General features: G+C 45.0%; 1 protein-coding gene across 5 annotated transcripts in view; it reads left to right on the top strand.

Moving 5' to 3' along the window:
• GNB1 (G protein subunit beta 1) overlaps window positions 1-15,845 on the top strand; it is a 91,465-nt gene that overhangs the window by 55,775 nt on the left and 19,845 nt on the right. For 4 of the 5 annotated variants that reach the window (XM_067717726.1, XM_067717727.1, XM_067717724.1 and 1 more), the window contains 2 exons: window positions 9,781-9,883; window positions 14,893-14,931. In XM_067717726.1, coding sequence (XP_067573827.1) covers window positions 9,827-9,883; window positions 14,893-14,931 — 96 coding nt within the window. In that variant the 5' untranslated portion in view covers window positions 9,781-9,826. Of the gene's footprint in view, window positions 1-8,142; window positions 8,235-9,780; window positions 9,884-14,892; window positions 14,932-15,845 lie in introns of those variants that run through there. The other variant, XM_067717728.1, reaches the window with a different exon arrangement.

Genomic DNA, 15,845 nt, shown 5'->3' with positions numbered 1-15,845 from the left:
ATTTCGTTCTTTTTTATGGCTGAGCAGTATTCCATTGTATATATGCACCACATCTTCTTTATCCATTCCTAAGTGTTCCTAAGCAACACTTAGGTTGCTTTCATGTCTTGGCTATTGTGAATAGTGCTGCTGTGAACGTTGAGGTGCATGTATCTTTTCGAATTAAGAGTTTTCTCCGGATACACGCCCAGGGGTGGGATTGCTGGATCGTACGGCAACTCTAGTTTTAGTTTTGTAAGGAACCTCCTCCATACTGTTTTCCATAGTGACTGCACCAATTTACATTAAAAAAAATTTTTTTTTGGTGGGTAGAGTGGTTTTAAGATGCTGCCTCTAGAAGTGGAGAACCTAAGATCTCTTGCCCCTGGTGGGATACCTCCATTAGGAAGAAAACACTGCTCCCCCCGGCTGGGGCAGAAGGCCATGTCCAGGTGTTAACTTCCATTGCATCATTGTCGGAGAGCTTGTCCTCCTGGAATGACGTGTGGGAGCAGGTGATTAAGGGAGTGAAATTTCTTTCTGTGGTCCCTTGACCATTTCTAGCCAGTTAGGGATTGCTTAGAGGGCCTGCATGGTTAACTCTGGAGCTGGCCTAAATCAGAACCGTGGCCAATGCCGTTTGTGACTGTGAATCTCGGGTAGGTTGTGACTCCTTTTCCTCCTGTTTACCGTGTGGACAATCGGTTGAACCTCCTCCTAGAGGGTGGTGAGGACACATGGCAAGGGGTCCTAAGTCAGCTGTGACCTCAGAGTATATTGTGAATCACCTTTTATGTGATTTTGAAGCAGTCAGGGATCCAAGTGGTGAGACCCTATAGACTCTTCTGAGCCAGCTTGTGAGGTTGGCCTCGTCTGTCGTTCGTTTAGACTCTGGTCTTGGGGGATGGAGCCACAGCGTCTTCTGTCCACAGCAGATGCTCGGTAGACAGGGGTGAGGAAGACAAATAAGGGGTTTGTAGAGCGAAACCAAGAGCACTGCTGATAAAGGGAGAATGGCCCCAGTTCCCGGACTCGGCCTGGGTGCCACACCTGGTCGGAACGCAGACAGGCTGCCCCGTTTCCTGCAGCAGAACCGCTCAGCAGAGATGTTGGGTGTCGAAGAATCACAGAGCTGTTTTGCAAAAGTCAAGACGTATTCAGAAGAAATTAATATACTTTGATGAGTATGAGTCATGCTTTTACTTTCTGTAACTTTTGTGGGGAGATGCTAGCTGTAGGCTGTCTGAATTGACGGTTTTGAGAGGAGCAGTTTAGGGCAGCTCTGCTCACGTAGAACAAGACCTCGGCTCCCTGGGTTGTCGCTTAGGACATCTCTCCCACTGTCAGCAAGGGTGTAGTTATGCGTCCCGTCCGTAGGGGTTTCTCTCTCGTGGCCCACTTTTCACATCACGGACAAGCCTTGGCTGCTGCCTTCAGGTGGGAAGACAGAATCCCACAGCCTCGAAGGAAGCAGGGGAGCCTGAGCTGCGCCTGGCTCGCGGTGGAGGAGACGCAGAGACGCGGCAGGGGCTGTGTGTTGGGGCGGGGCTGGGAGATGCTGGGAATTGCGGGGGGGGGGGGGGCGGAAAGCACATTCCTGCCACCCCTAGGCAGGTGCCAGCCGGCAGAGGTGGGCCCTGGGCAGCACGGAGCTGGGCAGCAGGTGGTCTCTGCCTTCCCGGAGCCCCCACCCGGCCCCCGCAGCACTGCCCGCTTGGGCTCCCTTGGCTCCCACTGTCCGTGCTGCCAGGTCCCCTGGGTCTTCTAGGCCTGCTCTGGTACTTTGTTAGCTAGAAATGTGAGGTGGATTGAGATTCGAATGTTCCCTTCTAGTTCAAGAATTTTTCTTAACAGGCACAAAACAGTATTCGTATGATAGCTTAAATAAAATAAGTCTGGGTTTTAAATTATTCGGCACAATAACAGTATGTTTGCAACTTTGCTTTCAGTACCGTACTTCTTATCAGATGTTTTAATGTGTTCTGAAATGTAATTTCCTTTTTTATATAAATATATTTATTTATTATTTATTTTTGGCTGCGTTGGGTCTTCGTTGTGGTGCACGGGCTTCTCACTGCGGTGGCTTCTCTTGTTGCGGAGCGTGGGCTCTAGGTGCGCAGGCGTCAGTAGTTGTGGCACACAGGCTCTAGAGTGCAGGCTCAGTAGTTGTGGCACACGGGCTCAGTTGCTCCGCGGCGTGTGGGATCTTCCTGGACCAGGGCTTGGAACCCACGTCCTCTGCATTGGCAGTTGGATTCTTAACCACTGCACCACCAGGGAAGCCCTGAAATGCAGATTCTTTATAGTAATTTTCAAATGTGACATTGCGTAGCAACCATAAATAGTTTGCATATGATGGTAAAACTAAGTAGTGCCTTCTGAACGATGGGTTTAGATGAGCAGACGGTGGAATCTTGCGGCTATTGATATTGCTACCTGCCTGATGAGGCACATCTCTGTGGAGGGAGGATGGAGCTGGCTTACAAAAAATATGTTTTTTACTTTTTGTGCTCTCTGCAATCTGTCCATGGGGCTGGAGTACTGTCCTTTTGTTCTCAGGCACATGGTTGATTTTTTAAATTTTATTTTTTGGGCTGTGCTTCGCATCTTCGAGGATTTTAGTTCCCCGACCAGGGATCAAACCCGAGCCCAGCAGTGAAAGTGCCAAGTCCTAGCCACTGGACCACTAGGGGAAGTCCCGGTACATATTTGATTTTTTGTTAGGCAGTAAATCCCTTTGGATGCATTTAACCCTATTATGACCCCACTCACTCAAGGACTGGCTTTGGGTCTTGGGAAATCAGGAAAGCACGTGCTGCAGTGGTGTTGGAACCATTCACAGGGCATCAGACCAGACATCAGCATGGTACCATCTTGGGGGCTTTTCCACTGCCGTGATGTCTGGGTTTAGCGTGGATTTCCTAAAATGACACATGGGTTCCCAGAAATTCAGTTTGAGTGTATGTGGCGTTTGACTATTAGTGACGTTATGAAGTTATGTGTAGGTTCTGTTGTGATTTGAAAAGTACAAGAACCTTTATTTTCAAAAGGTCGTAAACGGAAGTGAGACTCTTCTTCCCTCTTATAGAACATCAGCTGGGGGCCTCCTAGTGATCAGACCTTTGTAAGGCTAATAATTAAATTCACTTTATGTATAGATTATATCTTGTATCTTTTTTATTTCTATTTACAGAACTAATGTACGATCGTTGTATGAATTTAGTTCTGGTAAGAATGATTACATTTTTTACATTGTCCTAGTGCTTTAAGGGGATATGCTTAAATTGGAGTTAAACAGTAATTTAGAAGAAGAGTATATACTACATTGTCCATAAATGTAAAATGTGAAAAATAAAATGTCTTATGTGTGCATTATCAGTAAACACTTAACTGAGGGGCTGTGAGTTTTCTTTTAAAATTTGCATCAGAAAATTGAGATACAGGAAAATCTCATGGGGTATCTTAGATGTTGGGGACAGACTATTTAAATCATTGCATTCTAGTAAAATGTAACACACACATGTCAGTTTTAAAATAACGTGTAAAAATTTGCTGGATACTTTAATCCAGAGCCAGACGGGAATTTTGTGTGTTACTAAGTTTCCTCTGTCAGTCTCCATTACCAGCTGGTCAACCATATTAAAAACTAGTTATGGTTTACTTTGTATTGAATATTCTGATATCTGCTACTTCTTAGAAGCTGATGTAATGTTTCATCAAAACTTAATTTGTTGTCACTTTTGAAACATACCAGCCTCCATGGTCAACCGTTCAGTTGTTCAGACAAATTTGAGAATTTTTGGGATTGTCTCTTTCTCACAGACAACCAGCTAACGTGGCAGCGTGATCCATGTCAAAATACAACACAATCTGCTTGTGAGATCCCTGTGCTCCTATATTTTTAAAACTAAGAGATATATAACAGATTTCATACATACTTGTAATGTAGTCAAACAATACCAAGAAGTAATGACTTCTAAAAAAATTTATTAAGAGAATGTTCAAACATAGATTACAGGCAGAATATTATGAAATCATCCAGCTCTAACAGAATTCTGCTAGTTTTGTTTAATCTCCTTTCTTCCTATCAGAGTGTTTTAAAGGAAGTCCCCAAATCATATCATTTCACTCATAAGTAAGAAGCATTTCTCGCGGTTAAGGACTTCAGTTTCATTATGGCACCGAATGAAAGAGCAGCAGCCCCTTGTCATCAGATACCCAGACGATATTCAGCTTTTCCTGGTTTTCTCTGTACATTTGGATTTTAAATCAAGATTCAAGGTCTCTAACATTTAAACAGAAACTATTCTAATGGAAAATTGAAATACATAGTAAGTTAACAAATAGTATAAGGAACTCCATCACCAAACTAAAGCAATTACCAACTCGCGACCTAACTTGTTTTTCTGTGCTCTCCCCTGTTTCCCTCCTTGGTTGTTTTACAGCGAATTTCAGACACGTCATTTTATTCTTAAATCTGTCAGGGTATACCTTCCCACGCCAGGGAAGACTGCGGGTGTCTCGTTGGTGGAGTTGTCCCGCACCCTGGGGATTTGCCCTCACTGCTCGGGTTTTGTTAAAGCAGCTGTGACCCAGGAAGGGCTTGACTGCTGTCCATTGCCCTTTGGACTTGTGCTGTCTCGATTTCGGAGATTAACTTGGATTTGGGAATGGAAGAAAAACCAGAAAAGCTGGTGAAATTGATTCAAATCCCTCATGCAAACTCCCCTCTTTCAGCATGCTCTTTTGTCTGGAGGTGAGGTGCGGTACTGGTACTCGTGTGGCCGAGCAGGTTGGCAGACTCCTGCCCCCGTGGCGCGGGGTGCTCGGCGGGGCTGCTGTTGCCCCAGGACGTTGAGCGCAGCACGGGCACCGGTGGCTGGCGTCCCGGGCCGCCTTCCTGTGGGTCGCAAACCCGCGTGTGCGTGGCGGCTGCTCTGTGGGGGATGCACTTAATAGTCTGATCACTGATCACACAGAAAGGCTTACAGAGCCCTTAACAGTTGTCTTGTTAGTTTTCTTCTTGGCCCTGCGGTGTTGGTGCTGTCGTTCCTGTGGTGCAGTCAGCAGACCAGAGTGGAAAGTGAGCGGGTGAAAGTCACATTCCTTGTGTGTCGCAAAACCAGAACCTGAAATTATATTTTGATGCAGTCACTCCATTTTGTCCTTAATATCAGCTCGTATCATTGTTAGTGACTGGGTAATAACTGGGGCGCTGGGGGCCCTTGAAGTGTCCTTCCGAGACTTTACAGGGGTCTTGATTAGCGGGGCGTGGTGCTGCGTTAATCGTGAAGTACATTATGTCACAAATGTGAAATATTTAAATAAAAAATTATGTCAACGCTTTAACTTACAGAGATACTGGGTATAACCTAAAGTAGGGGCAGGTCCCTTCACATACTTGCTTTTAAGATACTTAAATTTCTGTGGAAAGTATTTCCACAGCAAGCTCTAAATAAAAGCTGGGGGCAGATGTGGGTCACAAAGAACAGAAGTGAGGCTCTCAGCAGGTCCTGTCTTAGTGGATTAGACTGGTCAGTGCGCTGAGTCAGCATGGCCAGTGCTTAGCCGTGACTTTGGCCCTGGAGGAGAGAAGGAGCCCAGGTCACGTCCACCTGATGGTGGGCTTCTCAGAGGCTCTGGGGGACTAAGGATAGTGAAGAGAACAGCAAAAGCAGTTACGTGTAAGTAAGACCTTTAAAATGTACATCATTTTTTGTGATCAAAGGAATGTAAACTGCATGTCCAGGATTTGGAAAATGAAGAGAAAAATAAGACCAGTAATTCTAACAAAAATGCTGTCTTATTACATGTGTTTTTGAATCAGGTATGTTTCTGGCCTTCTTAAATAGCTAAAATTATTACACACAAATTCGTTTTTCATTTAGCATATAATGAGCATTTTTCTGCGTTTTTATACTATCTCCATTATTGTTCCTAGTGATACGTAATCGTTCACCCAGTAAACGGTTAACATTTACTAGCTTTTTTCTTTTAACTGCAAAGTATGGAGGAAGAATTGTGAATGCTTCTTGGTTCAACAGCCCAGATAACCAGTTAACTTTTTTTGGAAAAAAAAAAAAGTATATACACATATAATTTTACATATGTAATTTGTCTTTTTTCCTTATATATATATGATAATATGAAAAATCAGAGCTGCCCCTATTCCTGTGTATTTCCCCCCAAAATAGCCATTAACATTTTCTTGTGTATATAGAAAAAAGATTGCTTACATTAGCATAGATGTTTATTCTTTTTCTCTACACAAAAGGAGAACTATCATCATTCATATATTTTTCTGTACCTTGTCTCTTTCACTTGCTGTTACCGTCACAGCAGAGCATTTGGGACGAACTTTTAGTTTGTGGGAATTGGGAGTTGTTAGCTTCCCACCAGCCCCACTCTGGATCTGAGTGTGCAGCCTCCTTGCTGTCCGTGGGTTGTTTGCAGGCTCCTTGCTGTCCGTGGGTCGCCGACTTCTCTTTGGGGGAGTGCTGACTGCTTGGTCTTGTGTGATGGTGGTGTTGCCCGGTCCCTTCACACTCATCCTGTGAGGCCAGTTCAGTGTCCGTTAGCTCAAGGCGCGGGAGGCTGTCCATCGTGGATGTGTGTGTGCCCCACAGAGGAGGTCCTGGACTGTGCCACGTCAGAGCGAACCCCAGTGCCCAGAGGGCGACGGGGAGAAGTGAGCGTGCTGGAGTGTCCCCCCATCGGTGAGAGGCCAGCTGCAGATAACTTCTTTTCCAGATTGGATTTTAAAAAATACACCTTCAACATGTAGAATAAAGAATGTAGTTGAAAAAAAAAATTTAAATGTCTACCAGTAGGTTTCTCTTTCTGACCAGACTGTAGAGATCAAAAAGGGCCTTTCAGGACACTTTTTTTTATTGGTAGTAGAGATATGAATACCCTTTTCTTTAAAAATCAACGGTTATGAATTTTGAGTCTCCTAATTGCAACTTGAATGTGGACACTGGTCGTAGAGAGAGCCGTAATTAAAAGGCAGTATTAATAATTTATGTTACTTAATGATGAAAGAGAAATAGATCTGGTTTTGTTCTCTTTGCTTGTGACTAAAGATTGAAGTCAGCAAGTATTGGTATTATTGCTTCTGAAATTTTGAGAGATAACTGAATTGGAGCTTCTCATTTTAAAGATAGTTAAGTTTTCAATAAATTAATTTCTCTAGTTTAAAGCAATACAGCTGGGTGATTATCATGTATTGATATGTATTCTTTTATAATATGTAAAAAAAGAGCGCCTAATTAAAAGAAATATTTAATTTTAATATCTCAGGAGCTATTCCATCTAATACTAGGATTTGGGTCTTTACCTAAAGACCACCTAGCATCTCTGAAAGTTCTTTTTGTTTATCTCGATCCTAGGATTTTGTTGGTTTTGTCCTTACTTTAAAAACTAGCGTAGCTTTTTAGTGTTTAAATTAGGATCAGAAAACATGGTTTGTTGACTAAAACTAACTGTTTAATTCAGTGTACCTTATGACAACATTAGCTGTTAGTTTTCTTCACGTTGATTTTGGAAGGATTGAATGAAGTAGCTTCTCCACAGACTAAGAACAATTCTTTAACGTGGGGGTGGGGAGTGTTACTGGGATAAAACTGCCCCCAGCTCTGCCGGATTGTCCTTATAGTATAGTTTGATCACGTGTGAAATGCACGTGCGCTGCAACAGGCCGCCAGGGTTGGTGGGGAGGATGCAGGGCCGTCCGTAAGCTCAGGAAACGCATCGGCACAGCTTTCTGTTTTAAAATTATTTCGTGTTCTTTTGGCACTGTTAGTTATTATTTCATACATTAATATTCATCAGCTGCAGTCCTCAGAGTTTGATACATGAAAACGAGGGAGAGAATGAGCCCGGTTATCACGTAGGGTAACTCCAGCCATGCTCCCTTTGTCCAGGGAGGCGCCAGGGAGTCTGCGTGGGCGAAGCTTGCCCGGGCTTACGACACCCACTTGAAGTAATGCCTCTAGGAACAGTGGTGTCACTGTCTTGCCTTCCCCGACGGCCGGAGGGGCAGGCCCTGCCTTTGTCCTCTGAGATGCCTCAGCTCCGTGTCACGGCCCCACCCCGTTAGGCCTTTCCTGGTAGTTCTGCAGACTTTCATTTAGGGTCAGCCCGAGGGACTTGATGCCTCTAGAAGCCCAGCACTTCCCCTTCTGCTTCCTTCCCGGCCCGCCCCGGCAGCTAATGGCGTTTTGTGACTGTGAATAGATGTGGGCTGGTGGGTGCAGGTGAGGGCAGGAACCAGGAACTTAACACATACTTTTTAAAGATGCTTTTTATTGGGAAAGGTATTTTTGTTTTCTCAATAAGTATTCTGTAATATAGACCATGTAACAATTACTTTGAATGCTTTTGTACAGAAAAGGAAAGTTTATCTAGACTGGGAACTAACAACTACGTTTCTTGGGTCATCCAGATTATTTCCCCCAGATGTGTTTCCATTTTAAGAAAATAATTACTGTTAATTAAATATCTGGTGTATATTATAATAACCCTGTGACTTTCACACAAAATCTATGATGGAAGAATTCTCCCCTCTGTGTTTGCATAGGAAATTGAGGCCCTTGCATAAGCTGTGTTTGCCTGTGGGAGCTAATTGTATTCTTAAGTGATTAAAAGATGTTGATAATTGTGTCTTCAGCTTCGTGATAGGTTGGTCATAGTTAGGATTGACCTAACAGCTACGTTCTTGGTCAGAAATGCAACCCCCAATTACGACATTCCCTTGGGAAAATAAGTCTCTTGTTTAATAGGATAATTGTGTTTTGACCCTGCTTTCAGGAATACTGTCTAATGAGCCTGGGGGTGGGGCAGGGTCAAGAGTGGGCAACAGGGCTGCTTGTACTGAGCCTACTTTGGCCTGTACCTATAAGGACTGCGGTGTTGTTTCTGATTCTCCTGGGATCCCAGAGCTCATTTTGGTGGGAGAGTAAGTTGTCCTGAATCAGAGGCCTGTTGGACACCAAACTGAGTCTTTTTAGAATTGCTGTGTGGGACTTCCCTGGTGGCGCAGTGGTTAAGAATCCACCTGCCAATGCAGGGGACACGGGTTCCAGCCCTGGTCTGGGAAGATCCCACATGCTGCGGAGCACCTAAGCCCGTGCGCCACAACTACTGAGCCTGCGCTCTAGAGCCCGTGTGCCGCCATTCCTGAAGCCCGCGTGCCTAGAGCCCATGCTCCGTAACAAGAGAAGCCACTGCAACGAGAAGCCCGCGCACCGCAACGAAGAGTAGCCTGTGCTCGCTGCAACTAGAGAAAGCCCGCGTGTAGCAACGAAGACCCAACGCAGCCAAAAAAAAAAACAATGAGAATCACTGTGTGAACGTTCTGATGTCTTCTGGGCAGTCACAGGTTCAAGATCATTGACATGGCTTTGAGGTGCTGGGTTGCCAGGTTGCCGCTGTACTCTATTTCCTGAACTAACTACCCCAGGGTTTTCATGTGAGAGCTATTCTGAACGTCAGTCTTAGTTTATAGTGAGACCCAAATCCTTCGTGAAACCTGCTTCTAAACAGATTTTTCTTTCTTCAGCCCACCACCACCTTTTGAATAGTCTATTAGACGTTGTCAGTGAACAAAGCTTGTGTATAATAGTAATTATACTTTGTTAGCCCAGCCCTTGTAGGCATTTTATACCTTCTTATGAATGCTAAAGAAAGGTACTCTGATTTGTAATGAAACCATAGCTCTCAAACTTTCAATTTCGTTCTCTCACCCGCTTCATTAAATTACTCAGTCATTGTTTATTAATTTTTTGTGCTTTTCTCTTTCAGATCTAAGATTCTTTGAGGTGGCTTTGAAGAGCACTAAGATTAGAAGATGAGTGAACTTGACCAGTTACGGCAGGAGGCCGAACAGCTTAAAAACCAGATTAGAGTACGTAGCTATGTGTGCTCCGTTTTGTTAATCGTTTGGATTTCAGATGCGATGTTACCATTTTAAGGAAAGATGGGTTGCAGAATACAGACTATTCATTGTTTTGGATTGAAATTGAATCTTAAGTGGCCCAGGATGTAGAAATTACAGATCCAGGGCTTCCCTGGTGGCGCAGTGGTTGAGAGTCCGCCTGCCGATGCAGGGGACACGGGTTCGTGCCCCGGTCCGGGAGGATCCCACGTGCCGTGGAGCGGCTGGGCACGTGAGCCATGGCCGCTGAGCCTGCGCGTCCGGAGCCTGTGCTCCACAACGGGAGAGGCCACAACAGTGAGAGGCCCGCGTACCGCGCAAAAAAAAAGAAATTACAGATCCAGGTATTTGGCCTAGGACATTATTTTCAGGATTTTGCTTTCTTTCTTTCTTTCTTTTTTTAAACATCATTATTGGAGTATAATTGCCTTACAATGTTTTGTTAGTTTCTGCTAGGATTTTGTTTTCTAGCATATTTTCACTTCACTATACAGCATATGTTTCCATAGAATTTATAGACATCTTTTTGTACCTTTTTTCTTGACTTTGGGAATTAGCTTTGTGACATTCTTTTGGTCACTGTATAGAGTGTGGTATTCACTTCCCACACTGTGACTGCTAAGTTGAGGGCAGGAAACTTGTTTAAAAATAAGAGTATTAACAACAGTAATAAAAAGTATTTTAAGTGCAGGTGATTTGTTCTTAATTTTGAAAAAAGGGGTTTCCTAGGGATGGTTATGGCTCTTAGAGCACTAACATCTATCTTCAAATAGAGCATCTCTTTGAAGATAAAAACAGCCAGTATCATTCAGCTGTCCTGTAGAAAGCAGGATGGTTGCAGAGTTCTCAAGCATTACCTCCCAATCTGTCACTGATGTTTATAATGGTGCACTGCAGAACCCGTGAACTTTTAAAAGGGGATGCATACTAGGTCCAACTATAAGGATGGAGCCTAATTATTTCCTTTTAAAAGACCAATTATATGTTCGGAAAGCCTAGTGGTAATTGGAAAGAAAGATCAGCATCATTTTAGCCGACTTTTTCTTGAAGTTGAGAAAAGATAATGGAATTATCTGAGATCTACCATCAAAGAGGAAACAGAAAATATCCTTTTACTGTAAGAATTTCAAATCTTAACATTTAAAACATACGATACAGCTCAATAAAAATAAGGAAGAGTTAGTATTTTTAATGGTTTGCTCTGATCAGATTGGTTTAATACGTCCAGCCACACTCCAGAATATAGAAATCAGAATTTTGTTTTTCTAGCAACAGTAAGTTGTTGTTTATAAGTTGTTCATAAATAGTGGGTTCAGATCTGTTCGTAGCAAATAAGAGTTCATGTGGCATAGGTAAAAAAAAAAATCCAAATTCGGTGGAAAAAAATAAAGGCTGAAAGTGAGTGTTGCATCTCTTCTTCCCGTTTTTTAGACCCATTTTCTGTAAAGCACACAAAACGCTCCTCTTAGGGGACAGAGCTGTCGTGTGAGCCACATGTGGAATTTAAAGCTGTAAAAAGAAACTGGTAGAATTAATTTTTAACAACTGTATCTAAACCAATATATCTAACAGATCACCATTTTGATATATAATTAATAAATGCATTTACTTTTTACACTCTTCTTTAGTACTGAGTCTTGCCAATTCAGGGTCTCTTACATGAAATGGCCTCAGCGTGTACCCGTGGCATCTCCCGTGGCACCTGCTCCACGTGGACCATCCCCAGGAGAGTGGACGAGCTGCACAGCCATCTCCACACCCATCTGCACAGGCCTTGCCTCTGAGGCTGTGCTGGTTTCTTTGCACAGTATAGGGTCGACAAAGCTGTTTGAGTCTATTACAACAAATGGGAACAGAAGACTTTCTTTAACAAAGGAAAAAAACACCCTTTTCCCCCTGATTACCCAAGGGACACATGCTTGTTAAAGAATGTAGGGCACAGCAAATCAAACAAGAGATGGTAGATGATTCTGAGAGGGGTCGCTTGCTTTATTAGATTGGTCTTTAAGCTGAAAGACCCCAGAGGGACCGTGTCGTCTTACTTTTGATCATGTTTGTGAGGAAACACGGGCTCTCAGTGGGATGCCGATTGAAATATGGCATGTCTTAAACACATGGGCTACCAGTGGATGAAGGGGAACTCCACGAAATGTACAGGCGCAAATTTTTTTTCAAAGTGACTGTGCCAACCCTGCAAGTGAACAAGACGGGCCGAGTGACGCGTATGGGTGCTTGTCTCCATTGACAGCAGAGCCGCGGTGGTCAGTGCGGCCCTAGTGGGATGGGCCTGGCCGCGTGCTGCCCTGTGCTGGACCGACATCCAGCCGGGATAAGGCCTGACTGACTGTGGGTGTGTGTGTTCCTCTGGGTGAGGGGCAGGAAGGTGACCTGCTGTCTTCAGTGACTTTTCTCAGCACAGACAGTATAGGAGCCTTGGCTAAATAATAAGCCATTGTGAACGTATCACCAGGCCGTTAAATTGGAATTTAATCTAAAAAATGTTGAAGATTTCTGTCTTTATTAAGCAGTTACAGAGATGGTTTCCATTAGAAGACTTCTTCCTACAGGGTTGGAAGTTGAAGATTGAATTGCTCTGAGGATATTGTACTCATTTACATTGAGCACTTGTTGGCTAAAATGAAGACTGAATTTGAGTTCCCTGTGTTTAAAATGGTTTTTCTCTCTGTTCTCTGTGGTGTCACTGCAGTCTGCTCTGGACATTACGAAACCCATTTCAATCTCTGGACACTAACCAGAATGAAGCCACTTAAGTCCCATGGTTTACTTTTTCCATTTAAAAAATTCTTGTTAGGGACTTCCCTGGCAGTCCAGTGGTTAGGACTTGGCGCTTCCACTGCAGTGGACCAGGTTCAATCCCTGGTCGGGGAACTAAGATCCTGCAAGCCACATGGCACAGCCAAAAAACAAATTAAAAATTCTTGTTATTTTTTAAAATTGAAAGCTGTGTATAGTATCAGTAAGAATGGTACTCAGGGCTTCCCTGGTGGTGCAGTGGTTAAGAATCCACCTGCCAATGCAGGGGACACGGGTTCAACCCCTGGTCTGGGGAGATGCCACATGCCGTGGAGCAACTAAGCCCATGCACTACAACTACTGAACCCACATGCCACAACTACTGAGCCCTGTGCCGCAACTACTGAGCACGTGTGTCGCAACTACTGAGCACGTGTGCCACAACTACTGAAGCCCGTGCGCCTAGAGCCCGTGCTCCGCAACAAGAGAAGCCACCGCAATGAGAAGCCCGCGCACCGCAACAGAGTAGCCCCTGCTCGCCGCAACTAGAGAAAGGCTGCGCGCAGCAACGAAGACCCAACGTGGCCATAAATAAATAAATAAATAACACATTTAAAAAATGGTACTCAGAAATAAATATTGAACTCTGTAAGTAACTGATAGAGTCCCTGATGGAAAACCAGCTGCTCTGGGTCTCCCCTCCTCTTGGTCTTGACCCCAAGTTTAGGTGCTGGCACAGAAATACCTGATTATATAATTTTTGTGTTTTAATTAAATAAGCAGATTTAACTAAGCAGAATGGCTTCTGATAGGATAGTTTGAGTTGAATTTGGAATCAAATCCCTCTATAATCACCATCTCTTTGAATATACTCCCTGTGCTGGGCTGGTGAGTATTAGCACCAGCTTCGCGAGACCGTTTGCCCTGGAGGGGTCCCCGGCCCCTCCCACACGAGTGCTCATATGTATGTCAGTGAGAGCAGGTGGTCAGATGACGACACAGTGGCAACGTTTCTGTTAGAAATTGTCATAATTTCCTTTGAAATTATTCCTACACAAAAAACCGTTTTAGGCCCCATCCCTACATTCAAAGTTTGATCCTCTTAAAGCTGTTGTCTCATCTTCCCTCAGAATGTATGGCTTTCTATTTGTAAAAATATATACGCTGGGGCTTCTCTGGTGGTGCAGTGGATGAGAATCCGCCTGCCAATGCAGGGGACACAGGTTCGATCCCAGGTTCCGGAAGATCCCACATGTCGCGAGCAACTAAGCCCGTGCGCCACAACTGCTGAAGCCCACGTGCCACAACTACTGAAGCCCACGTGCCACAACTACTGAAGCCCACGTGCCACAACTACTGAAGCCCACGTGCCACAACTACTGAAGCCCACACGCCACAACTACTGAAGCCCGTGCGCCTAGAGCCCATGCTCCACGACAAGAGAAGCCACCACAGTGAGAAGAAGCCCGCGCACTGCAACGAAGAGTAGCCTGCGTGCAGCCACGAAGACCCAACACAGCCAAAAAATATATATCTATATATATATGTATATATATATACACACTAATTTTGAGATTTCAAGATTTTTTTTCTAGTAACTTGGACCACTTAGGAACAATGAGAACATTTTAATTAGCTTGAGTAACATCCCTTTGTAGTTCTCACCTGCTTCACAAGGTCATTTTATAGATAAGAAAACAGGTAACAGGCTGCCAACAGCCAGTCTTCACCTGAATTTGGTGGTTTTGACCCCAGATCCTTCGCTCTTCTGTGTAGAGGTTAGCTTCAGGGATTGTTCGGCTTGGAAACAAGAGTCTTAGTTAACACACTCTAGAAGGAAAGTTCTCTGGGCCGGCCAGTCAGTGCTTTTTAGACGTTGTTTCTGTGGGCCCCCCGGCTCCTGGGCTGGTAGAAGGAGCGAGACGCACGTGCAGGTCTGTGGGAAGGTGCCGGAGCCTCGCAGGCAGGAGAGGAGGCTCTGGGGGCGCGGGGGCGCTGCGCGTTAGACGGGGTGGTCTGCAGGCCAGGCACGCACTTGTGTGTTGCTGGTTCTCTGTTCAGTGTGCTCGGGACCGTGGGTGCGGGGCTGGGGTGGGAGCGCGGCGAAGGAAGGGGTCTGAGCTCTCCCACCCTGGTGGAGGCTCTCCGGGACTGCAGTGCCAGCACCTTGGAGTGACTGTATCTGAAACAGCACTAATTCCCTCTTTATCATTGTCTTTCCCTAGGATGCTAGAAAAGCGTGTGCAGATGCAACTCTCTCCCAGGTAAGAGCAGTTTGTGCAGAGTCGCTGGTCTGGCCTGGAGGTTGGTGCTTGTGGCGCCTCCACTTGGGACCTCTAGAGGGAGCGCTCTGATTCTCTCCTGTGCACAGTGAGGGTGTGGGGCACTGCCCGAAGGGTTCTCCTGCGCAGACCCTTACCACGCTAGGCGAGGCCGTGGTGCGTCGCAGATGACAAATAATGTCTCTCGAGCCTTCTTGCGGAGGTCGGAGTTGTAAAGGTTATTGCAGTCTCGATACAGCTATTTCAGAGTTCCTCTTCCTAGCAAAATCTGCCTCAGAACTTCGATTTCTAAAGTCCAGTTTGGCGTATTCTCAAAAAGTTAAACATTAGTCATGACCCAGCAGTTCCACTCCTAGATGCATGCCCAGAGGAGCTGACGCTCAAACAAGCCCGTGTACGCACGTGCTCACGTCATCTCGGTTCCCAGCGGCCAGAGCAGGAAGCAGATATCCGCAGATGGAGGAGCGCAGGGACCAAGTGTGGCCTGTCCACGCGGTGGGACGTTACTCAGCCATAGAAGGGACGAATCTCGAGACATGGCGCTCAGTGAAAGAAGGTCACATGTTGTGTGATTCCATGCACATGAAATGTGCAGACAGGTCGCCCTGTAGGGACAGAAGATAGGTTCATGGTTGCCCGGAGTTGGGGAGGAGGCTGTAGTGAGCAGCCACTTAATGAACGCGGGGTTTCCTCTGGGGGCGATGAGAGTGTCTTAGGAGGCAGCTGCGTGGCTATGCTAGATAGGACATACTCTCAAATGGTGCATTTCAACTCATTGAAAAACAATATTTTTGTCCAAAGAATTGAACAGAAATGTGAAAGAAAAATTATATTCCTACTTCTGTTGAGTATGATTTTTTTACATTGTCTTAGCGCTTTAGGAGATGTTGTTTAAT

This window comes from Pseudorca crassidens, chromosome 2, assembly GCF_039906515.1.
Source record: "Pseudorca crassidens isolate mPseCra1 chromosome 2, mPseCra1.hap1, whole genome shotgun sequence".
NCBI lineage: Eukaryota > Metazoa > Chordata > Mammalia > Artiodactyla > Delphinidae > Pseudorca > Pseudorca crassidens.
Note: the sequence above shows the minus strand (reverse complement) of the source record. Positions and strands in the feature narration are given on the sequence as shown.